Source organism: Micropterus salmoides, unplaced genomic scaffold (assembly GCF_014851395.1).
Source record: "Micropterus salmoides isolate LMB-PRFRI ecotype aquatic unplaced genomic scaffold, ASM1485139v1 Ms_hic_scaffold_14, whole genome shotgun sequence".
Classification (NCBI taxonomy): domain Eukaryota; kingdom Metazoa; phylum Chordata; class Actinopteri; order Centrarchiformes; family Centrarchidae; genus Micropterus; species Micropterus salmoides.
The window spans coordinates 16818804-16845613 of record NW_024040485.1 but is presented as its reverse complement, the minus strand read 5'-3'; the positions used below and the strand labels follow the sequence as shown (position 1 = coordinate 16845613).

At 38.9% G+C, this 26810-nt stretch overlaps 1 protein-coding gene and 1 long non-coding RNA gene across 4 annotated transcripts; one reads left to right on the top strand and one right to left on the bottom strand.

Moving 5' to 3' along the window:
* Positions 1 to 16009: 16009 nt before the first annotated feature.
* On the bottom strand, positions 16010 to 22780 carry LOC119902116 (zinc finger protein 485-like). 3 transcript variants are annotated; one of them, XM_038718057.1, is made up of 5 exons: positions 22611 to 22780; positions 21149 to 21206; positions 20948 to 21050; positions 20595 to 20847; positions 16010 to 18113 (listed from the first exon to the last, which is right to left on the bottom strand). In XM_038718057.1, the coding sequence occupies exons 1-5, from the start codon at positions 22704 to 22706 to the stop codon at positions 16731 to 16733; spliced, it is 1893 nt and encodes a 630-aa protein (XP_038573985.1). In that variant the 5' UTR covers positions 22707 to 22780; the 3' UTR covers positions 16010 to 16730. The 3 variants fall into 3 exon arrangements, with proteins under 3 accessions (XP_038573985.1, XP_038573984.1, XP_038573986.1); XM_038718056.1 differs by lacking the exon at positions 22611 to 22780 and adding an exon at positions 22076 to 22582; XM_038718058.1 differs by lacking the exon at positions 22611 to 22780 and adding an exon at positions 21950 to 22212.
* LOC119902117 lies at positions 22627 to 24885 on the top strand. Its single transcript, XR_005444292.1, has 2 exons — positions 22627 to 22699; positions 24456 to 24885. It is a non-coding gene; the product is annotated as an uncharacterized LOC119902117 (long non-coding RNA).
* The last annotated feature ends 1925 nt before the right edge of the window (positions 24886 to 26810 follow it).

The following is a 26810-nucleotide window of genomic DNA, read 5'->3' as shown; positions in this document are numbered from 1 at the left end:
AGAGTGACTGTGTGTTGCTACACAACATTTGTTTTGATGCAGTTGTGTAATATTTGCCCATATGGCGTGGTTCAGAGAGTCTTTCCAACGAGAAATTGGCCTGTCACATGTAGGTGGACAAGAGTTTGGTTTTCTTTGGGTTTAATTCATGGGTTAAAGCAAAGAGGCTGTGCCCTGTCCCTGTCGAATAAACAAATAAATACATAATTCACGGGTTGCGGTTAAAAGGATTGTGGGATTGATCACCAAGTTTCCTGCAATTTCTTGCCTAGTCGTTCTGTCATCTACAGTCACCTATTTTGGGTTACAAAATTCTGGTAAAATTAACTAAAACAAGGCTATTCCTCAGTTTGACTGGGCTCATTCTTGGCTATGTGAATGTTATGTGTGAGAACTTCAGAGGCAAGCCACTTATCCCCTATGGTAAAAGCAGCCTGTTCAGGTTGTTCGGGCACTTTTCGCTAACTAGGATCTCTCCCTAACCATAACTAAATGCTTTAGTTACCAAAACATACCTTAAAAAGATGCTACATCAATTTAGTATTACACTTCCATAAGGCTGGGGCACCTACAAGGGACAGATTACAAAAAACTAATAGCTGTAATTGAAGAAGAGGACGACAATATGTCCTGACTTTTAGCCCCTAGCATGGGTCAAGCACCAGGAAAACTGAATCTCCCCATAATGCAATTCAAAAGCATCTTTCATTAGATGTTCTCGTCTGGTGATAGGGTTTGTTCGGGAACATCTGGGGGAAGAGAAATCACTAGGAGGAAGATACATACGTCTGAGTTACTTCCCACTAAGACTTTGGCCAAAATGATGACTCAGGGGCAACTTACTTACTCCCAGCGTGAGAGGACACTCCAAATGCATGTTTACATGTTTCATGACGACGGAATAAAGGACTGCTAAAGATTATTCAAACCATTAGCCATGATGGGGCCTTTTTTGTAGCAGTAATTTGAAAATAAACGTAATAAATAATAATAATAATAATAATAATAATAATAATAATAATAATAATAATAATAAATGTAATATGAGGAAAATATGAGTTCATGCTTACTCTTAGACTTAGCACAGAGTCATGACTCACAATGGCATAAAGTAATGTTCTTTCTGTGAATGCAAACTCAAAATCGAACCTTACAGTACAAAAGGCTGGATACCAGGCCTGGCTCTGAAAGTGGCCAGCAGGCTTTATTATAGATATTCGGAGTGCCCCCTAATGGTCCAGAGGGGTTCATGACAGGCTATAATCAAGAATGAGTGCTGTCATTATACAGTATATCATGAAAAAATGTAATATCTGCTGCAAATGTGTAAAAAAGGGGGGAAAGCAGGGCTAGAAGAGAGCTATAAAAGTGAAGATAAATGAGGAAATTTGAGGTAGAGAGGAAGGGAGAGGAAAAGAGCTAATGTGCATGTGCCACATACCTAATTATTCAACCTTGCGCCATCTGATGAAGGACATATCATCGACAGAGGCAGTGCTGTGCCTGCAGGCAGCCAAAAGGGGAACACACACTGACACAAAAATACACAGAGTCTATCACTCTCCCTCACACACAGAGCTTTAATTAAATTTACAGATGTCAAAGCTCTGATCACGAAAGCAACCCCCCCCCGTCACTCATCCTTCGTCTCTCCTTGCATCCGTCCCTTTTTTCACGTCCATCCCAACCCACGAGGACACCTCTGAGTGGTGTGACGCTGCGCTGTTCAAACCCTCTGTTTCTCTCTCTCTCTCACTTTAACACACACACACACACACATTCAAACAGAGAGACAGAATGTAATTCCAGACAGCTATTGATCTGTTATGTAGCTGATAGGACAGTAATGAACTTCCTGTAGAACAAACAGCATCTTGTAGAAAGTGAAATCTTCTCCAAATGTCCCCGACACATCAAAGTTTTCTGACTGATGTTGTTATAGTTTTTTATAGTCTGCTGGGAGGTTTTTTGCAGCGCATAACACTACAGCGCTGTCAAACTGTTAGGGGTCGTAATACTTGAAGTGGCATTTTAGTGATGGTTCTCCTCACCAAGGACACAATGGATAGATGAAATGTAGATGATATTTTAAAGTTGAACCACTTTTCTTACTTCTTAGTCTGCCCTAAATTATGGCTCACTTGTAGTATGCACCAAAGCATAAACCATAAGTGATAATGAACCGCTTCACTATGCTCTACATCAGTGATTCTCAGTCAGGGGTACAAGTACCCCAGGGGGTAACTCTCTAGGTAGCAGGAGGTACGTGACAGATTGTGGGGGCACTCAACTGATTTAAAAATAAGAACAACAAAGTATTTCTATAGAAATATAGACACATCCACATATTTACCTTGAAGAAGAAAACATACGCACAAATATGATTACAAATTGCTGAGAGTGATGTTTCTCCCACTAACTTGGAGACCTGTACCACCTGAACACTACATGCTTCAGTTGAGAGTAAAAACTAGTTAGCAGGTGAGCAAAGAAATCAAAATACATAACTAAAATGAATAAATGGTTAAAATGTCAAGTTATCTACCAAGTGGTAGTTTTAATAGTGGCTTAACAATATACCTTTACTTCTGAAAAAGCTTAAATGTAATTAAAGGATTAAAATAGATTTATAATAAAAGTCTTGTGATATAAAGTATTGGAAGTGCTTTTATTTCATTTTAGAACTGAAAAGCTAATATTGCATTTCTACCTACATAATGATAGGATATTATATCAGCAAAAACCTACTTAAGAGTATAAAGAAAAGTAATTGATGTTGATTCGACATTCATATCATATATCTTGACATTACAACTTTTAAGTAGTGACTCCCAGTGATTCCGTGGTGTATCCTGCCCAGTAACAGCTGGGATTGGCTCCAGTGCACCCCCACCCCCGATCTTGCACGGATAAGCGTTGGATGGATGGATGGATGGATAGTGATTACTAGCTATGGAAGGTTATCATGTTAGTTGTTAGTGGCTCTTGAAACAATTAACAGGAGAGGAAAGGAAAAACAAAAATTGTGTACAAAATAATTATTTCAGACATTCCTGAAATGTCAAAACAGCTTTTTTTAACAGGATAATTGTACCACTTTTGGCCTTCTAGAAACACTATGGTTGCCTTTGTAGAAAGTGTAGAAAAAAAGATGATGTATGATAAAGTAAGGGCTTGTGAGATGATGGGACAGCAAACAAGAAAAAAATATTTTCTTTTAAGAGAGTGTTGAATAGTTTAACTGACCTCTAAATCATCTTCAAATGAAACAGAGAAAAGGGAAAATGAAACTGTTTTGAACTGGCTCATAGATGTGACTACCTGCCAGGGTGTCACAAATAAAAAAGGGTTTAGGAACCAGTGATTTAAACCAACCAGGAAGAAATTAATACCAGCTAATGCCACTGTCTTTCATTATTAGACTCACAGAAAGCTGTTAAAATCGATATGCTGAGTCGACTGAGTTCACATACTCACTTACCCCTGGCTATATGAGGGTGAAGCCCACATAGGCTCCATGAACAACTTGTCAGGCACGTACATGGATGACCTGACATGCTGATAAGCTCCATTAAACTCTCTAAAGGAAACCAAGTGGTCATGAAATAACATGGTAAGGACTGACCTTGCTTCTCCTCTCTTTACTGTGGAAAAAAAAAAACTACTTCTCTTTGTCTTGCTCGTCACCGTCTCCCTGTTCTCCTCCCTCCTCGGAGCTGTATCACCATTAAGGTAATGGAGCTGCTAGAGCAAAGTCTGAGAGTACATGCGACACAGAGATACAGAGTCCGTACGCCCTAAATGCCCCTGGAACCTCCGTTGAATTCAGAAAGGAGCCCATCAGTTTTAGTGTCCACTTTCCTGTCCAGTAGCAGAGACACTATAGTATGGTATCGGTATTTGTGGGTGTAAGTGAGTGTGTATCGTGAAGGGACCATCTGCTAAAGGGAAGATAATAGGATGTAATAGAGATGAGGCTTATACTCGTTTTCTCTCTTTCTTTTTGTCTATCTTCATCTCTCCTTCATCCTTCCTCTCTTACACTTTCTTCACAGTCTCTTACTGCAAACAAGCCTGTAACGTTTTACTCCCTGACTGACAGAGAACATGCTATACAGTTAATACTTTGCCCTGGGCAGCAGCTGAATGTAAATCTTATAGATATTCCTGCAGGATGTGCCGCAGCCAGAGATAGGGTTTAAAAGTGAGAGAGCAAGAACGCACTTTATTTTCCGTGGGAAAACTGAATCCAAACAGAATTTTAAAATGTATTCATTTTGCCCGCATGCTCTCTCCTCCTTGACGATAACAAGCTCTTAATCCACTTAGCGAAATGGGGTTTTTTTGTCAGTTATGAAACCCCAGCAGTGGTTTTAAACTTGTTAGGGATCATTCACTCCGCCCCCAACAACATGCATAATCTAAAATAAAAATAAAAAACACGCCTCTTATCAAAAATGTCTACCCTCTAGTGATATTGTGGAGAAAATAAACTATGAAAACAGGCTCAGATAAGTTCCCAGAAACACATACAGGCAGATATATCATAAACATGCACATGCATGTATAAATGCAATGTACACACACAAGCAGCTCCATCAGCATGACTGACACACACACACACACACGGTTTCATGGGAGAGCTTTAGAGGCTGGTTTAATAGACAAGGATTTTACCTTTAGGATTTACCATAAGATCCCAGTAATAAGAGAGACACAGAGAGAGTAACAAATAGCAAACTGTGAGCAACACTGAGCTCCAGGCGAGAAGAAGCAATGTGTAGACAGAACTAAATTATAATTTTAAACATTGCTTCCATTTACCCCCTCGCCTCCCTCTCAATTATTCCCAAACATCATCCCTCCCAACCTCTACTCTCACTTCAACAGCATGAAGTCGAATTCATACTTCGGTGTCAGGGTGTTGCAAAGGATGAGGCTGGAGGAATTGATATAACACTCATATGCCAAATTGGACAGCCAACACTTTTTACAGGACTGTAACTGTGCATGTAAAAGCTTGTTCAGTTTTGTTTGTACGTTGCGATGTACTGTACTGACACTGTGCCTTTTTCTAAAGTTTATTTCCCCAGACAGAAGTAAAAATAATTTGTGAAATATTTTGCATATTGTCCATTAAAGCTGAAGTGCTAGATGTGTAGTGTCCATTAGATCCACACATGCATAGCAAGCTGCTCTTTCTTTTTAAAGAGAGAGTGACTGATGGAATATGTAAGTGTATTTCAAAGACTCAGGGTGTTGCAATGTATTACATCACTCATCAATGTATTCCAGCCACTCAATCATAAATGTTCAAACTGGCATATTGTTTAATTAAAATTCAAGCGCATTAAAAATGACTTTAGTTACACAGTTAAATACTAGAGGTGCCCACCTAACAATAAATATAAACATGGATCTTAATAAGCTGCTTGCACAGAGGACCTGTACGAAGATGGTCTGGTACTGGTGACCAAAAGTTATTACAAGTAATCCTGAGGGAGGCACAAATATCTGCATAAAATCTAATCACAATCCATCCAATAGTTGTCAAGACATTTCGCAAAAAATTACAAGTGTGAGTGGACCCCGAAAGTCAGTAGGCTACATTGTCTGGGAACCTTGAATGTCTGTACAAAATTTTGTGTCAATCCATCTTGATGTTAATTCTTGACCTTGGAAATCTGAACCCAAGTTCCACTTGCTGACTTTCAAGCACATCTCCAGGTTTTAAAAACTAGTGAGAGGTCTGTAGCTGAAGATTTATTGTCTGTATCTTGACTTAACTAGTGATTTTACAGTGGAGCAGATGTGGTGTGAGTGCTTCTTATGCCACTGGGAGCTGTCTGATGTTTATGCAACACACTCAAGCAAAACATTGCCTGTAACAGTAAAGGAGACACAGAACTGTCGGAAAGAAACCAGGATTTTGCAATATAGTATTCACAGAGTTCATACAGCTTAAGATGTCATAACTTCTGCACTTGTCACTTGGGCAGCAGTGCGTCATACATACTGTAATTAACTAAACTTTGTAATTATATTCTTACTTTTAAAGCGACATGCAGGTCTATAGTACAAGTGAGTGCAGTGCATTGCAAACCAGTGTTGTGCCAGCAAGGTCAAGCAGGGCCAATGATAATTATTTCAGAGAGCTTATCAAACACCATTACACACACCATATATCCTTTTATATGATCTGTGAATGGACTTCACAGAGAAGAATGTTCACTTTGCCCTTGGTTTAATGGCACTGTAAGTTGATAGAGTCACTGCTACAGACACCATAATGTACCTGGTGTATCACATTACTCTCTCTTGTTCTCTACACAGTCAGGGAGCAGTATGCATGCTGTAATGTCATCACCGTGACTTCACATGGGGGTTCACCATGAAGAAACAACCTATGGACCTTGAAGAGGTGCCATTTCAGTAAATAATATTCAAGCTCTTTGTATCACTCACGGCTTCTACAAACCTTCAGGACCTGAAATATAAGCTGTTATTGTCAGATACCCATAATATCATTCGTAGTCATAATGTCAAGGAAAGTCCTCATTCTTACCTCTTCAATAGTTCAGTTTGTTTGGAGCAGTAACATCCCCTCGTCCAAATACTGTTGACCTCTATTATGAGAATAAGAATAAAGTAATTACATAATACTGGTAGCAGAATGACAGTAGAATATTTCTGGAAGTTAGCATGCACAGCATGTATATGAACGACTGCTTTAAGATGGAAAGATAAACCTGCCACTTTCATTACTTTTATCTGTACTCAGTAGTGGTATTTAACCTGACAACCCCTTCATTGAAACAAATGATATTTTATACATATTCATGATTCCCATGGTGTATCCCTCTCATGACCTTGGAATCACTAGCTCATCTAAAGCAAGTATGGTCTCTCAACACACACAAATACACACACACAAAGCCTTGATCTGAATAACGTGCTGCCTCAGAGCATTGGAGCCAACAAATGTCTACTTTTTTGAAATCCAATTACTTCATGTGTGGCATGTAAAGCAACAATAGGATGGAAGGACGGGGAGCAGATGGATGATGCAAGAGATGGGGAATGATGGATAGATAAAAAGGTAGAAGTACATCCAAAGAGAGAAAATGATTGAATGGATGTGGCAAAGGGGAAACTGGAAATGCGTCAAAAACAGGTAACTGAAAGAACAAAGGGGGCAAGGACCATTATACACTGATGAAAGAAGGGAACAAGGAATTGATCTAGGAAGACAGTGAGGGACTGTATCTGGGTGGTGGTGAGGAATAATAAAAATGTTCAATTTCAGTGCTGTAAAGCTGGATCAAAGCACCACTCAAATTGCACTTTGTAATGTAGCATAAAATAGATGGCAGGAGAAGGGAATTGATGAAGATATTAGAGAAGGAAATGGGGTTGGCAGAGATATAGATTATAGCTAAGGCTATAAAGATGACACCACTTCTGTGTCCAGCACATTGTTGTTTTGGCTGCCTGTTTTGGTCATCTGAGGTCAAGGAAAACTAGTGAATGCAGTGGCCCCAGTAGTGCAGCTCAGCTAGAAAGCTAGTGTAACTGAATGTCTTAGCTTCCACAGAATAAAGGGCTGACTCAAACAAGGAGTTGCTCCCAGTAAAAAGAATTGAATCTACAAAGACTGTTTCATTTTCACGTGATTCAGAGTCAAGGTGATTCAGTTCACTGTAGAGAAACAAATCTAATAAAATATTCACTGTGCTCGGCTGTAATTTAACTCATGGATCTGGACGACATTTTAACAATCGCAAAATTACAACGTGCAGACATATTTCCTTCATTCCCCTAGCTCTTCCTGTGGCAAAAAAACCCACTTTAAATTACAAGGACATTACTCTGGACGGGATTTAACAGGAGGACCAGCAATTTAGCTGAAAACAAGACAGTAATTGTGTCTGTAATTATTACTGCGGGAAAAGTGGAAAATTACCCGCCTATGCGCTCTGGGTGGGATTAAAATCACTGACCAGATAAGGTAATGTTAAAATCTCTCCACCTCCATGAGAGAAATAAATCCACTGTGAATGGGACTTAAGAGTACAGCCATGTTAAAAGGTCTATGCAACTGCATTTAGGCACAGGGATACCTTGCGCTAAATGCTATCAGCATGCTAACATGCGCACGATGACAAAAATACTGATGTTTAGCATGTTCACCATCTTAGTTTAGCGGGTTAGCATGTTACCATTTGCTAATTAGCACTACACAGTGCAGCTGAGGCTGTTAGGGATGCCATTGGTTTGTACATATTTAGTCATAAACCAAAGTATTGGATAAAGCAAAATGTTGACCTGATAAGTGATCAGGAACAAAGTGATTACAATTCATCATGAATGTCTAAACATCATGACAATCCATCTAATAGAGACATTTCACTCAAAACCACAAATGTTCACTTCATGTTGGTGCAGGAGGAAAGGTTACAGGATCACAAAAGTCAGCAGAAGCCACAAACATCTGTATGGCAATCCATCCAATAGCTGTTGAGATATTTCAGTCTGGACCAAAGAGGTGAACTGACTGACTTATGGTCAAGGGTTCAGCTTTATTGTCATTAAATAATACAGAACTGCACAGTTAAATGAACATAAACAATAAAATAGGAAATAAAATATAACAATCTATATAAAAGTGGCACTAAATGAAGAAATAAAAAAATGAAAATTAATTTTATTTACACACGTTTTATATTACAGTGCAAAACTTACCATCAGACTGTCATAGCCACCATAGACTGAATGCATTAACGTGGCTAAAAAACACAAATACACAAGTGACAGTATGCTGTTTTATCCATGTGACATATGCACAATATCTGCATTGTGACTTATGTGTTTTGGTGTCTGAATTGTCTCCTGTTTGTTAATATTTCAAAACAAAGCTGCAAATAGACAAGTGTGTATATGTTTTCTGGGGAGACATATTAATGTGCTGCGAAGCAGAGAGTGGAAATGTAATATGCCTATGTCGATTTGGAGGAACACAGCGGTCTTGTACAGATAACTGTCTCTGTCTCAAGCTGGCAGTGTCACAGCCACGTGGGGGTTTGTGTCACCTCTGATTTTCCACAGAATGCCATTCTGCATGTGTGTAATTGTGAGCAACAGGGATTAACATTTAAGGGGCTGATTAAATTTTTTGATTCGAATGACTATAACTCAGGAATGGGAGGGGAACAAGAAGCAGATGTCAGATCTTGCAAACATGAACTACTCTGTCTCTCTGTTAATCTTCCCATATCGAGGCAAGTCTCCCTCCAGTGAGAATAAAGATAAAGTGAGAAAGAGGATCTGGGAAGAATCAAAGATATTTCGTTTATTTTAATTTAAGTTGTTTTGTTACCAATTTCTCACATTTTGTAGCTCATTCAACTGTAAATCGAAAGAGGAAACTGTAAAATTATGAATGAGTAAGTAGAAGCAAGTCAACATGCTTTTAAGAATCTGACAGTTGAAATAATATAACATGGGAAATGTTTCAATGACAGATATCTCTGCAGTTTTGCTGTCATTATCTTCAGTACATTGTATTACACGAGTTACAACTCAAATGACTTCTTCATTGCTGTCTCTTTCTGTTTCACTTGTAGTGTATTAGTATGCAAGCCAGAGTGCAAAATGTTTTCATATTAAGAATAATTCACAAAATAATTCTCATGCAGCAAATTTTCTCTTTCTGGATCTGCTAGAGTCTGAGGGTTTTATCCCTGACGAGGAGAGCAACAGGCAGAGGGAAGCTGAATGAATGCAATATGCTGGAGATCCTGTATGTTGATATTATCCGTCAGGTATCATTCGTCTCACACTGGAAACTTGTGGACCAAGAATATCGACAGTTCAGTGGTCTGTGTGATTCAAATATGCAGCTTGTCAACTTGCCATGAAACATAAAACTTTAAACAGCATCTCAGTTGCAGTTACACAACTTCAAATTTCAGTGACATGACTAGATTAGATAAGGCAGGAAATCCGCAACAAATGCTGTCGACTGTTGCTGGCAATCAATATTTACTGTGATGCTGTTAGTGTTTACTCAGTGTGCTCTGTTCTAAAAATACTTTAATGAAGTTTTCATGGAGAAGTTGGCATCACTGCAAATAAGTAGCTCAAGTTTAACTTTTTGTTTTTCAAAAGGGTTCATTCAGTTACATGGAAGTTGAATGCATCCATATGCATTTACGTATATATCTGTATGTGCTGCAAAAAATATAGTTGACAATTTCACACTCACACAGATGCTATGAAAGTTGCTTCAAATTGTGGCTTTCACATGTGGATTTAAATTCACAACTGACAACAGTATGGATTTTTGGCCCCTCTCCTATCAAATTTATGCTCATCTCTGACTAAGATCTAACACATCTTCCAACTCAGGGAGAAAACTTGCTGACATCCTTGACATACCACTCAGTCCCTGCTGTTTTGGATTGACGATGCCGCAGTGTGACAGAGGGAGCAAACTAATACTTGCCAGTCAACCAAGCTGGAGACAAGTGATTGTCACTGTTGATGGGGGTAATTCTGCACAGATAAAGGGTGGAAGGAGGAGAAGGGGGATTGCAGTAAATAACAGAATACAAATGCTGTGTGATTGATAAATACTGTATGACAGCATGCTGTCTTCCCTGTGAAAGTCAGCGGAAGAGAAGGCCATTCAAAATCAATGAAACCGAAACTGAAAACTACTGCAGTGAAACTTTACAGCGGAAGAGATATACAGAGGAATATATACTTTAAAGATAGACAACAGAACATTTTATGCCATGGCATCTTTAAACAGTTAACAGTCCAATCAAAGGGTAATAGTCTGGCATTTTGGGAAATACACTTGAGAATGAGAAGACTGATACTCTCATATCTGTACGTTAAATGTGACAATACAGCTAGCCGCTGGTTAGCTTAGCTTAGTATGAATACTGGAGGTAGCCTGGCTCAGTCCAAAAGTAACAAAATCTGCCTATGAGCAAGTCCTCTTTCCAGTCATTCTGCTACTGGCTCTGGCTACATATTGAAAACTAACCTTGAATAAGAATATTTCCCAAAATGTCAAAAATATACACTGTTTTGAACTGTTTAGGAATCCCATGCTATGAAAATAATGTTCTAGATATTCCTAGCTAGCCCAAAGCAAACAAAATCAGCTGACCAGTTCCCCACATAAACCTTTTAACACATTTTCTGCGTATTAAACAAACATCTTATAGACTGTAAATTATGGAGCCTTTACAGGTGTTGGTTGGGCAGATTTTGTTACTTTGGACAGAGCCAGCCTAGCTGTTTCACCTCCGCTTCCAGTCTTAATGTTAAGATAAGCTAACCACCTTCTGGCTGTAGCTGCATTTACCGCACAGATACGAGAGTAGTATCGATTCTCTCATCTAGAAAGAAAGCAAATAAGTATTATTTGCCACAATGTCAAACTATTCCTTTAGAGTGCAACATTAAGTGTAATCAAATATCATTACATGCAATCATTCCCTCTCACAACCCGGCAGTAAATTTAAGTAGTGTGTTTTTAGCTTTAAAAAAGCCCAGTTAGAATGTAGAAATGATTACACTTATTACACTACTATATATATTACATATTTTAAGACATCAGTTTTTAAGGGATCAAATAGTTTCTACCCAAACACAGACACTGCTGAAAACAGATTATGGATCTTAAAACACAAAGAGCAGAAGACAGAAAAGAGCACTCCAAAGGCCAAGTGCATTTCAATAAACAACCACGTAATGTTGTCTGGGAATTGGTAAGCGAGAAAATGTCATTTGGCCCGGGTGGATTCTTGGCTTCTGACATTTAGTAGGCATTTGAGTTCCCCTGTGGTAAATCCATTTTCAAATCAGATTTCTTAAACAAATACAGAAACCATAAAAGTAAAAAGTTTCTACTGGCTCTAGCTGCCTGTGGATATAGTCCTTATTTTCTACTCTCAGCTCAGTTATTTCAACACATTTCTTTTTCCTAATGCCTAATTCTCTGACCTGCACTGTGAAAAAAAAAACAGAAATACAGGGGATCTACACTGTATCTTACTTAGTGAATTTATGGTCCCAAATAAATATTATCCTCACACTGATGGTGCCAGCTCATACCAAAGCAGTTATTTTCTCAATGATGCACACTTCGTCTCAAAGCATCAATCAAGTCTTCTGTCAACAGAGAGCAGCTCAGAATATTTTACGGGCATCTTAAGACCTTCTTCAAATCATCAGACCCAGAGAGGGAGGCAGAGAGGGAGTTTTGCCAGTAGAAAGAGAGCATCAGAATGAAAAGACACAGAATAGAGAAGGAAAATTATACAGCCAGCCATGGCCTAATAAAAAAAAACAGACAAAAGTAGAGAAAATAGCTCTACAATGATGTCCTTGGGACGTTAGTAAATTACTGTACATCAATTTTGCAAGCCTCAGCAGCTGGCTCTGACAGGGTCTCCTTAGCTCCTATTTAATGCTTACATACTCTCTGGGGGTGGGTGGCGGGGCTTTAGCATATCTGCAAGACCAGCAGGAGGCCTATACAGGCTATACAAAACAAGGGGCAAGGAGAGAAAGGAAGAGAGGAAAAGAAGGGAGAGAGAAGAGAAAGCACATCCCTGATTCATTCAATAATAGTTACCATAGTAAATGTGTTTTAGGGATGGATGTGGTCATACTTATTGTTTTGCAAAATGAGCCAGTACTTGTGGCAAAAGGAGGACATCTAGTGGTGTTCCTGGAACTAGCAGGGTGCTATTATCACCCTGGTGATGCGAACCTGGACTAAAGATGGTTTCAGTGTTTTAGCATGGCTTAACTTTACGGTATCAATGAATCTTCGATGATCAACTGTACTCTCATCTTGTCCTCTCACATTTTGGGATAAGTACTGCTGTTGCAAAGGAACTCTGGGAGTTAAAGTTATGGCTGGATGTGGATTCAATAGTAAACAATTTTTAATGTTTTGCCATCACTGTGCTGCAATTCCTATAAATTGCTGACACCTAAACATTCAAAAATTGTAAACACAGCCACAGACAAAGTACCTAAATGTGCTGATTTCAGAAGCCCGATCTTGTCTATCTCTTATTAAATCAACATTAGGCATTTGATTCCACCTGCATTTGTTATGATTGCATTACTTATGATCAAAACCTAGCAACTCAACAACTTTGCTAACAGTCAAACATCAAGCAGACGTGACAACACAAGACATAGCAAGCCAGCATATATTTAATACTAACTTAGTCCAACTGTATACACAGAAAGAAGGCCAGCTCGGTCTCTCTCTTGTAGCCTTTAATTTTACAAAGGTCTCGCCAACATCCAGGAGCCTCTTGTTTGGTCACTCTCTTTTTCTCTTCTCAGCTTCCTCCTTAATCGTCCTCTTCTGTCTCTTCGCATCTGCCAATAGCTAATGTTATGTCCAGAGGCTGCTGAGCCTGGTTATGTTGCCCGCTCACAATTTTACATAATGTTGCTTGAAACTCGCCATCTGCCTTGCATCCTTTCAGCTCTTTTTGCTCACGCTGGTAAAGCAAAAACGAGTAAAAGCCAGTCCAATGTGTACTCTTGTCCAGGTCTCCTGCTCAATAACTTTTTCTTGTCCTTGCTTCCTCCGACGTCTTCTTCGGTCTCTTCGCAGCTTCTTCAAAAGAACTTACATTGTACATTATACATTTTGCTGTTTCTTAAAGCTTGCTTGCTAAGGAGTGATGCTGGTGCCATAAAGCATTATTCCATTGTCATGAAACATTCGTGGACAGGAATTTGATGTTACATAGTGCCAATAACTAGTTCCCCTGACAAGTCAAATTTATTTTGAAGCTGTTTTTTAAAGATACAATTACTATTACTGGTCATGCTCTGACACAAAAAATCCAGTATCTGGGGCTGTCACAGGACTGTAACAAGGTCCTACCTGTCTGACAGCACATGAAAATGTGTTTTGGGGAGTGGCTTTGTACGACAGCCTGGCGAGAGGGGGTGGGATTTATTCAGTTGGATACTGTCTCTTGCTAGTCTCTCCAACGTTGCCTACCCTAGCTTTAATTGTACTGTACTTTCTTAGTAAATTAAAACATGCAAATCCTCCTAAACAGATCACTAGAGCAAAGAGAAATGAAAAAACTAATTGCTGAATAAACCAATTACGCACACTGAGCCAATTACAATCAGTCACACACAGGCTCTGTTCTTAAACTTCAGTGATGGAAAATGTCTCATGAGACAAAGTGCAGTCCGTCAAAATAATTTTACAAGATGAAATGAAAGTCTTAAATTGATTCTGTGCGACTGATTCTCAAATTTCCCAATATGTGACAAAATTATAAGCCCAAACAGGAGGCTCATTTTGCATTTTGTCTTGTACTTCTGACCTTTCTCAAAACCACAACTGTATAGTAATAGTTTTGCCAGATGTAGCATATCACTGAGGGCCTGTAGCAAACTCACACTAAAAAAATACTAATAAAATAGTAGGCTATCTGATTTACACAACTGGTTAAATGAAAGACCCATCTACCTCTTGTGCATACAGACTCCATCCTCATTTAGCAAGGTTTGTAGCTAATTAAAAGTCAAAAAGAAATTATTTTTTATTTAAAGTCTCCAAACATTTGTCCAAGTTTAGATCTGCCAACCATCACTATGTCTAATCCACTAAGCAGCCTTGGGTGTACCCAGCAACAGGCTGACTCTTTCCAGAGAGAAAAGCTGAAGACGTCTCTCCAACACTCAAAAAAAACTTGATGGGCCTTGAAGCAAGCTTTAGCACTGGCACACACACAGAGAGAGAAAGAGGATAAACATGTAAGCAGGGGGGATTCATTCAAGGGTTTTGATCAAAGTGGGAACTCTGAACCCAGATACACCCATACATTTAAATTCAAGACTCGCAAGGTTGGGGAACAAGTCAACTCCTTTGGCGCCAAGATACTAAACCCATGTCAGCCTCATTTAGGCTGGCAAGCAGTTTGTCTGGTTTAGTTTTTTAAGTAGAAATGTGAATTAGCTAATCGTTCTTTACCACACCCTATAAGCTAATGCAATGATTCCCAACCAGGGGTACTTGAACCCCAAGGGGTACTTCTGAAGTTAGCAGTGGGTACATGAAAAAAATGTAAAGCTCATCTAGTTTGAGTATAAATTGAATAATATATTTCCACATATTTGTTCTTGGGAGAAAAATCAACAAAAAAGTAAGATTACAAATTTGTGTGATGCTGAGTTATTGTCACAATAAGTTTCCAATGGTAGTCTGCACAAGACAGGCCACAGTTTTCCAACTGTCAACTGTAAAAGAAAGCCAAAAGTAAAGAAACTGTACATGGTTGAAACAACCAGTTTCTGTCACTCCAAACAGCAGTAGTACAAATTCTAACTTGGCCAAAACTTCTTAAAATACCACTGAACAATACCGTAAAGCCATTCCATCTATTGAAGAGGTATGATAAAGGGGGCCCATCTCATAGGGGTGTGGAGGTACATCAGACAGAAAAGGACATGGTAAATGATAAGACTCTCAAAATGGCAGTTGGACACATTTAATTTTAATGTAAAAATCTGCAATTCCTTAAAAGGCCCATACGGGGTAGTCTGCCTGTTGTACTGTATATCGTTATGGACTTTAATTCAGTGCCAAGCATGAACCACTTCTCAGTGGTGCATTCAGGTAAGCTCTGAGGTCTGACAACTGATAGTCATCTGTCAAAAAGCACTGCCACAGTGGTCAGGGATGTGAAATCCAGAAAGATGAACTGTGAACTAATACTGACTTCATGAAAGCATATTGTGGCTTTTGCTACATTAAAATGTTGCAGTGAAATCTCACATGGCAGTTGAACGCTCCAAGACAAAGAGATTCACAATGGCCACAGAGATTATCATCGAGGCTCAGGCTTAAGAAGAGAACACCCAAAAACTTACAATCCGGTGGAAATACCAAACAACTATATGTTTCTATAGATTTGAAGGCATTGTGTAAAAGAAATCATCATTGATTGAGACTGATTTATTAGTTTAACAGGTCTTCTGTGTAATTGTGTATTACTGATTCATAAAAAAATCAAAACACCTAACAATGAATTGCTATCTGAACACTTCTAGAGCTCTCTACAGACTGATAAATCACTGAAGATTCATAATTGTGCAGCTTTATAGTGAATAAGAAATTGAAAGTGCCATAGTGCCTGACTTCATTTCAGAGCATAAAGGTATTTTTTTAGCTTGAAGCCGACATTATTATTACAATACATGAATAGGGTACACATTTTCTGAACAGTAAAGCCCTTTTTTCCTGCATTTGGTGACCCAAATTTTCCAAAGGTAATTTGCATTGACCTCCATTACTGCACGTTCATTTATAATTACTGATATCAAATCATCTGATAGGGTTGGTCTCATTGGTGACAGGCAGAAGACCATTTATCAAGCTAAATTGTGTCTATTGTGTCAAAGATTTAACGTCAGCCCTGGTTAATTAATGTTCCCAATTTAACTCCATGGTCTACACACCAGTCAACAGATTTAAAAGTGTTGATTTAAAAAGATGATTTAATTCAGAGAGGCGCTGGCTTATGTGGATATTTTGTTTCTCGTATTCTGAATTGTTTTAATATATCTAATCAAGACATCCTAACCCAGTTAGTTCTCTATAGCCCTCCAATCTCATTGGCTTCTTTCTTTTCACAATTGCTCACACTAAATTAATTGTTAAGCTAGTCAACATTCTTCTTCGCTGTGCCCCTACGTTTCCCCAAGCTCTTACCACTGCTCTGGCTGCTGTACCTCTTTTTCTTTGTTTCTTCCTCTGGGTCAAAATCAGTGTCATTGTCAATTTTTGGTCTTCCTCTTGATCTCCCCGTGCTCTTCCTCACTGTCTCCTTCTCTTCTTCTTCCTCTTCCGTGGCGTCAAGGGACATGTCACTGTCTGATGGCTCGTCCTCACTTTCTTCGTTGCTGGAACCGGTTTTCTTTAACTTCTGTGCCTTTGATTTTGCAGGTTTAATGTATGAACGCTGGACCTTTTTTTGCCCTGCGAGTACCAAGCTGCCGGCTGCATTTCTCTTTGGCCTTCCTCTGGGTCTACCTGTGCTCCTCTTTCTCTTACTTTTTGGCATTTCTGTTCCCTTTTTCTGCACCTCCTCTTCTGTGTGTTGTTGTTCTTCTACATTGTCAGACTCAGAGTATGTGTCTTTCTTATTCTCACTATCCTGAGCATCACTAGTGTCGCTTTCCCTTTCCTTTCCCTTTCCTTTCTTCTGTTCACGTCCAGAGCTCAATGAGTGGTACCGCTGGACGTGACTCTTCAAGCTCACGTTGTGATTAAAGCTTTTGTCACAAAGCTGACACTTATAAGGCCTCTCACCTGTGTGCAGACGCATATGGGATTTCAGGTGGCTGGTCTGGCTGAAGCCACGTTGGCACACCGAACATTTGTAGGGTTTCAATCCAGTATGCACAACAGAGTGTCTCCGAAGATGATGCACATCCTTAAATTCAATCCCACAAACTCCACATTTGAACTCTCTCCGGACTCTGTGATTTGTCAGGTGGATGCTGCGTTCTTTACTGGTGGCAAACGTCTCTGGACAGTCAGGACATTTGTATGGATCTTTTCTATCTTGATGGGTCTGCTCGTGTTTAAGTTTGTCCACCCTTGTTTTGAAGGTAACGTGGCAGTACTTGCAAGGATGTTCATAGGTTTCGTCATGGATTTTGCTATGAGTTTTTAGAGATATCTCGGTAACGCATCTTTTGCCACAGATATTGCAGGAAAAGGGCTTTCTTTTGTGCACACACGTGTGAGGCTTCAGAATACTGAAAAAACTTCCACACTCTGTGCAGAGCTCATTAATTTTGAGGCCACCCGTGGAATCCAAATCTTCTTCCTCTTCGCCTTCATCTTCGCTTTCCTCCTCAGACTCTTTTGTGAGCTCTTCAGCCAACACAAAATCCTCAGTTGGATTCCATTCCCCATCCGAACTCACCTCACCTTCATCACCCTCCTCTCCTTCATCTGAGGGATCGCTTTCTTCATCACTGAAAGTAATAATCTCCGAGAAAACTGTACTGCTGATGCGGTCATCTGTTGGAATGTCCTGTGAAGAACACAATGAAAAGAAGGACAGCTTGGCAAGGGTAAAACTTTTCCAAATCTATATGGCACAGAATATTATAGCCAAATCACAAAAAAGGAGGGGCAAGCGGAGGAAACATTATGATTTAGTGAGCAAAAAGCCTATGTGCAAGGATAGGCAAAAATATTTTCCAAAAGAAAGGAAAGAAAAACAGTACGGAGCACTGAAAGTAGTAAAAGCAGTAATGCACTGCCAGTTTAGGGAAAATTTCTGCAGATGCTATAGAAAGGAAAGATGATGTGACACATTACATGATGCATTTATTGCTCATTACTCTTTCAAAAAGCGAGCTCTGACAGTCTCCAGCCATGGATATGGTACTGTGACTACTCTTTAATGCGCCTGTTAACGTTAGCCAAGCAAACACTGTTTGCCACACAGTTTGAACAAACAATGTTTTTATCAGATATGACTGATGTGTTACTGACCCACCATGGGAGTTCAGGAATACAGTTGCTTCTATACAATGCTCCACCAGAACAAACATGTCAATTCACTGCACACACCACACAACCCCTGCATGTAGTTTGACCTACTATAAACTAATGTGCCACATCTATAATCATAACAACCAAAGAACAGCCATGGCTGCTAAAGCCACAATCATAGTGACAACACCAGACAAAGCTCTGTAATCCCATAGCCATAGCCATAATCACAGGTACAGCCTTTCTCAATCAGCCTCAGCAGCGGTCGGTAAGTGTTATCGATCTGGCTGCACTCAGGGTTCCTGCAAACTTTCCATTTCAAAATTCCATACTTTTCAAGCCTCAAATTTCCAGACTTCTCTGTAGATTTTTTAGAGCATATTTGACTTCTAAGTAGGGCTGGGCAATAAAACAATAACAATGATTATCGCAATATAATTTTCTTCAATAAAAATATAACATGTTATAAATAAATATGATATAAAGGTTTGATTTAATTCATTTGAATCACGAACAAATTAGACCTTGTTTTTTTTTCTGTTAAGATGTTTATTTTGTTGAGGAAAAGGGACTTAATTCTACTTTTGCATATTTGTTGAACTAAAGATTTTATCATAATTGTTTTGAATGTTCTACCTCAGATTTATTAAGTCAGCTTATTTTCTTAAGCATAGCATAAAACAGCATAAAAAGCAGCATAAAAGTAGCATATAAAACGACGATGACGTGATGCCATATTCCAATAGTATTGACTGGTCAGTAGGCAATGCTTTTATCTCTTATTTCATTTGTATCAGTCTCTGTGGAATGAATGTATACATTATACAAGTTTCACTTTTTGAATGGAATTATTGAAATAAATCAACTTTTTGATGATATTCTAATTATATGACCAGCACCTGTACATAGCATCACAAATAACAAAATATTAAGCTTGCCTGAATGTTAATAAGCTGTGTAGTAGTCATCAGAAAAGTAAACATCTTTTCTGTGTAAGGAAACTGTACCTTTACGGCTGCATTCATCATCATTTCCATGGACACAGTGAATAAACAAAGCTGCACAGGAACATTTTCAGTTCCCATTTATAAAAGAGACAAAACATTTGGGGGGAACAATAATATAATATTTTCATGTTATGGAAATAACCTTATTTTTGTGAATAATTGAATTATTGATTTTGCTGGAAGATTGAGGTGAATTTATATTGTTACTTTGAATGAGCTACTTCGGAATGAGTTGGAAAGACCCTATTTTGTGTTTTTGTGAATGAACCGAAAAGACAATATTTTGTGCTTAGTAAATTAATTGAAAAGAGCCTATTTTGTGTTTTTTTGCCAACAAAGAGAATACTGAACATTGAACTGATACCAGAGAGGAAACACTTTACATAGTGTTATTTTGTGGGTTGTTTTGTGTGTGCATTATTGAAATCCAAATAAAAGCTGTGTTTACTGTGCTTTAAAAAACTCCTTGTGTTGTGGTTTTCATTACACTGTTAGTGTCATTCAACAATGCATACTGTATAAAAAAATATATACTGTATGTTATCTGTCAGGAGAGAGACCTGACTGGCACCCCAGACATAAATAAATTAAGAGTCAAACTGTCACAGAGTATATGTAGCACTGATTAGTTTACATCCTCTTTGGGCAGAGGTGTTTGACAGCGGAATGTCATCCAATTTTCTGTATAGAAGTGCGGATTGAATGGCTACACATTCACTTGTGTGATCTATAGTACCTAGCTACAATCTTCTGGCAACATAACAGCAATATGTAGCAATACATGGTCAGAACATAACATACATGTAATGCATTTTTTACATAGTAAACAACTGTTATTTGTACTCAGAAGTAGGGCTGGGTGATATGGCCAAAAATGTTTTAAATATCATTCCATATCTATAATTATCAGGATAAATGTCAAATCACAATTTTTTCTGAAAGGCAACATGACAACACTTGCCTAACACTGGATATGTTTTTATATTTAGTGTGTCTGATAGTCTTACCTCTTGGGTCTCTGGAGTCACTTCTGTGCCTCCTGTCAGGTGTTCAGCTCTTGGGACGCTGGCATTGACTTGGCTTTTCCACTGGAATCTGTACTCACACTGAAGACACCATTGGTTCAAAACAATGAGGACCCCATAGGTGACCTTCTCTGTCTGAAGTTTACAACCACATGACGGGCAGTTGCGACGGAACAACTGGAGGAGGCAGCTTTCATTCACAACCAACTTCCCTTTCATCTGTAGAAGCGCAGCTCTAAAGATCAATCAAAATGAAGACTTAAAAAGCCAACGTAATCAGTAATGTCATACGAAATGTAAAGAAAGTACGCAAAAATGTGGGAAGTGTAACTTACTTTTCCTTGTTCAAATCAATAGTCATGTCTTTTGGTTGCATCTGGTCAGATCCAGAGGTCATGCCGTTTGAAACTCCACTTGAACCAGGACTTACTGGGGAACCTATAAAACAAACATCAGAATTCATTCGTTAAGAAATAGTTTGACAAATTAATACCCTGTTTTATTATTTAATAAAACTCAATATTTAAAGCTCTTACCTGTTAAAGTGTGTTTAGATTTTTCAGAGGAGGAAGTTGAACAATGTCCCACAGGCTCCTACACAAATGACAAAAAACTTCTAGTTAAACAAAAGACAAATGCAATAAACTTTTCAGATTTTTTCAGAAAATAAATGGAAGCTGTATGTGTGCACTGACTGGACAATGTGCATCCTAAACAAATACATGGATAGTGGCTACATGATACTATAGCTGTGGGCAGTTACATGGCAAGTGCTCATCATACTGTATAGTCTCTTTCACACATGCCTACACATGTATGGGCCATATGTGCTATTAAGCAAGTAAGTAAAAGCAGCATTTAAATTGGGCTACACATGGACACACAAGATGTTGACTAGCCCACTATTTTACGAATATTTAAAAATGTGGACATGATGATATATTGTGTAAAAAGAACTGGACAGTAAATCTCTATTAAATAGGGGGTGATTTGAAGAGTTCACTGTGATTGTTGTGTCAAACTGTGTGCTGACAGACTGACTGTTTATGTGAGCGCTTAAAAGATAGATACTATAGTTATTACTCTTAATGTGTCTCAACTGTGTGCTTCTGGGGAAATTTAGTTAATTATATGGGACAATTATGTGGAATAAAGAAGTAAAGAATGTAAACACCTATCATACTTGTTTATCTAGGCAAAAGTCTTCTGTGTGTGATGATTAAATTGACATTTTGCCATTATCCTGCTTTGTGTTATTCCTTATAAATACCTGATCAATAGAGGAGGGGGGGGGGGGGCAATGTTTGTGTAAATTTAGATGGTGCTCTGGCACTGACCTGTTGTCTTCATCGTGACCTCAGCCACAAAAAGCAACTTTTTGTCAAACGGAGATGTGTTGAGGAGGTAGGAAGGGGACAGTGACAGACATTACTTCAGACTTGAAGCTGTCACAGCAGACTCACCACATGTTGTGGGCTCTCCAGAGGCTCTGACTTGATACACAGTGATGGGACAACACTGGACTTTAGCTGGACCGTGCCAATCAGACTCGGGTTTACAAAACAGTCATCAGTAAAGTGCTCACTACAAATTGTGATATCAGTCCAGCACGTTTCTTTGAGTCGCTGCCCGTTGACTTCGAAGAGGAACTGGACCCACTCCAGTCTCCTCTCCGGATCCTCCGGTAACTTGAACCTTTGCGCACCGCGACGCCCTGAATCACAGCCGACGACCGAGCACATCCCGGATATAAGCTCAGGTCCTTAAGTTTTAAAAAGTGTCCGGACAGCGTTAAAGTTTAATAATCAGGAGAAGTAGAAGATGGACCTTCCAACGCCAAACACAGTGGAAAGCTAACGGCTAGTTATTTTGCTAGTAGCTGTAACGGAATGGGCGGGGTTCTATAGCCGGGTTAGCGTGGTTTGCTATCAGGCGTGTGCCGACTTTAGGTTCAATACATGATATATGAAAGTACTGTCTTTAGGGGTCATTACTTACATCGTGTACACAAAGGTTGCTGAAGTCCAGGACAATGAGGTCTTCCTTCAATGAGGTTAATGAAAGCTGGAGTACATTAAACTCGTCAGGTAACATTTAGCCTGACACAACAACTGTAAAACACTGGTGGAACTAAGCTGTCACAATAGACTCGTTAATATGTAGTAAGCATACAGTCTAAGCCGCCTGACGTTACTTAAAAAAATATAATACACAAAAAAAGAGTAGTTCTATGAAGGGTTAATGGTAAACTAACTTGCGTGTAATATAAGTAATGCAGATGTGTACTAATATGCAGGTCCACAAAGACACCATTGGATGGGGCTGTTGAGCTTAGAGAGAGATACACTGCAATCCAAATATTTCCTCACTTAGCCCTAGTGTTATTTAATCATGAAGATAGGCCTAGTTTTGATTTATTTGTCCACGTTTTAAAATTCCCATCTCTGGGATGTCTGTCCTCGCCTCGATACAAAGGAGTTTTTTGTATTTGAGCCAGATCTCTATCCTGAATCAGAGTAAATGCACTGAGCAACACAATCACTCCCAGTATAGTTCACTCCCAGGGTGGACAGGGTTGATGTCTTTTATATAGCATTATTAAAAATCCTTTTTCAAAAATTTCATTTGGATGTCCAACATAAATAAACCTTCCTCATGAAAAGCACAGTTGTCAATGAAACTGTGCTTTTCCAACTATGACATCATTCAGACTTTTTTTTTTAAATGTTACCCTCTTTGCTCATAATCCAATCAATAACATAATATTCTGTCCTCCAAAATATGTAAACCTAGGCCCTTGGATTTACCTATTCTTTGAGCTTCGTCAGTAGATGAATTCATGGTCAATAGATGGCGTATCTTAGGAAGTAAAAATGATCTCAGTAAATTCAATAGTTATCTACCATTTCATTTGCGTTGAAACTAGCTGAAAACTCACGGAGTGTCTAAAATGGACAGGATTCATTCTTCGGGGAGCATTAATATACTCAGTCAATTTAATAACAATTTGCACATTAAATTTATTTCTTGTGGTAAGAAAAAGTTAATTCATTGCAAATACATGTCAGTGTCAATGTGTAAAACAAGATGTAAAGACTGCTTAAAATATTACCATTATACATGTTAATTCCACCTAATTAAAGACCTGTGACAGGACACACAGAACAATAGACACTTTTTATACTCCTTTGATTTGCCCCTGTCTGTATGAAAAGAAAAATTTCAATATATTTAGACAGAATATCTCAATGAAACAGTCAATCATCAACAAAATATGTGTCTTGCGCCTGGTGGTTAAACTCATTTCTTGGATTTGGCAGAATCTAGTCGTCAAATGTGACAGGGTAAGCATGGAAATGATTGTCAAAAGAGCAAGGAAATAAAGGTTTCCCACACAACACCCAAAAAGTCTCAATGTTCAGAATGTACTTAATTTTCAAGAATAAAGGGGTGGCAGAATGTACAAGACCTACAACAAAAACATCCCCAAGGGCATATTTGACACCATTAACAGATACAGATGACACAAACTGAAGCACTTTATCCTGAAACTGCACGTTTAAAACTTTAGTTTAATTTCAGAGCATTCTGTAAATCACCTGGCAGAGATGAAAATGGCACATTAATGCTTTTGCTGAGTGCATTTTCAAAGTCACCTAAGAACCTATCTGAAGAAAACTCCCAGCACTGCTTCATTTGATGACGGTTACTGAGAGACGCAGTTATGTTTACAAAATTCCTACATTTGCTGGCAATATTTATAATTGTTAGGCTACTGTAAATTCCTGTTTGGGTTGGTGTTTGTGGTCCTTGTGCTCTCTCTCTCTTGCGCTCTCTCTCCAGGTATGTACCGTTGCTGTGCCGTTCTCGCAGCTGCAATCTCGTTGCCGCTAATCAACTGCAGGTATAAGGCCCTCGAGGCTGGAGTGGAGGCGAGGTGTTGTGTTGGATCGTGTGCTGGGCTGGGCGAAGAGGAGTGTTGGATTGTGTTGGCGTCCTCCTTCCGTGTCAAAGCTCAGGTTATACGGTCTTGGCCCCAGTTGGACTCCAGTGAGCCCGACCAACCAGTGAGAGACTGTTTGTTGTTCGCAAGTTATTAATCTTGTCTCTTTTGTTATTTTACAGATGCCCGTCATAACCTTTGTTGTGATTATTAAAGTCCCTTATTTATTTATTTTGCCTATGGGTTGTTTTAGTTGTCCCCTAATCATCCAGTGGAGATCGTTTTCCGTTTTGGCTGTCTGATTATAATACATTTCTGTTAAAACCTAAATCTGTGTCACCTGCTTGACTTTCCACCCCGGTAATTCTAATCAGCAGTTAGTCCCCCATCCCCTGGATGCCACCGGGACATAACAATAATATTGCTTGCTTTCATACCTCATACACCACAAAGGACGAACAGGACGGTACATCAACATAAGTCTAGGATAGTGAATTAAGTAGTGCATTTAGGTGTTAACACATTTCCAAAGACTTCAGTTGTCTTATCAAGGAATTCTTCAATCAACTATTTTAAATGAGCAAGCTCATCTTTTCTTACTGTTACAGCCATTATGATATCCACGATTTCTGAGCATCGTAAGAACAGATGCCAGTATGGACCGTTAGGTGGGATATGGTGAGCCATTAAAAACAGCAACCGAATCTGAATAGGCACTATTTTTGGCTGGCTGGTTCAACTATGTTAGATTTTCGAAGAATTTTTTTAGTCATTGGCACTGGTTTGTCATTCTTCCCGATGCATACTTTTTTGTTTTAACTCAATTCTTTCATGTATGATTATGTGCTTTTGATTATGAGCTTTATAGATGACTAATTTCATTACCAGAGGCAGAACTCCCTCCAGCAAATCATGCATTAGCCTACATCTGGGGGAAGACTCTTGGTCACGTCAAAGTAAGGTAGTGCATCAAATGTACAACTACTATATACACTGTACAAAACACCACTTTGTCTGATGGATGGATCTGATAAGGCATGCACAGTATTCCAAAAGAACATTAACTTATGGCTAGTTGGCTATACACAACACCAGTTTTTTACCTCTCCAAGAATAATGAAATCCTCAATCTTCTCCTTGAAGATGGATGGCAAGAGAAGGAGTCCACCCCTGAAGTCAATTCGTAGGTCAAGATGATGCCTTACTGATATTTTACTGACGTGTTCCTGCGTTAGCCAATGCACAGAATAAACTATATAATCAGTGTAACAAAAACAATTTCACCTTCAGGTTTTAAATTGAAATAGACATTCAAATTAGTAGAATAGTATGAAATATTCCATCTATAACTGAAAGACAACAGTCTATAAACACAAGCATTTCATATATGTTCATATAATACACACCAATATGAGAACTCCTAATTATAATATACACCAAAGTAGTTTTTGGAAAACTACTAATTATAATATAGATCAGAGTCCATTTTGAAATCTACTATTTATAATATAGACTACGGAAGGCCACTTGAAGTCGGATTTCCTACTTGTGAACTTGGACAACAAATATGTACCCCGGCTTCACGAGTAGCAGCCGAATGACGTCACACAACAATGGTAGCTCCCATGGAAGCAAACACTGTAAATGGTATACCATAAAAAAAGTACAGTATTAAATTAATACTAAGTATTAACTTGTCAAAAATCATGTTGTTCAACATTTAATGATTTGCTGTAGCACGTCAAACTTTTTTAATGTCCCGCTCCATCCAGGCTGTGATTGATCGGTTGACGAAAAGTGATTGACTAGCACGTCAGCTGTGAAATGTGTTGAAATAACAAAAGGCTAACGTTAAATAGCCAGCGAGCCAAACCCAAACCTTCCTTATCTTCTGTTTTCGTCTGTCTTACCGGTTTAGCTGTCGATGATATCTCTCTGTCACAAAGCGGCCGGAGCACCAGCAGTTTTCTTGGTGCTATGGTGATAAGTCCGACTTTTGAACAATTAGCGGCGGGGCGGGGAGGCGGTTACGGTAGGTTGGTGTCTTAAAAGTTACTAGCACACTGCTCATAAAACATTTTTCGCATTTCACGTAGGATTAGGCCTATCTGTTTTTAGGGGCACATGCGGGGGCCTGGTGTGAGGGGAGATAATGAGCAGACTAACCCCCCCCACACACACACACACAAATATTTTTATCGAATCTGCACAAATCATGTAGGTGACCCATTGTGGTTTCAATATGGCGAAAGGTA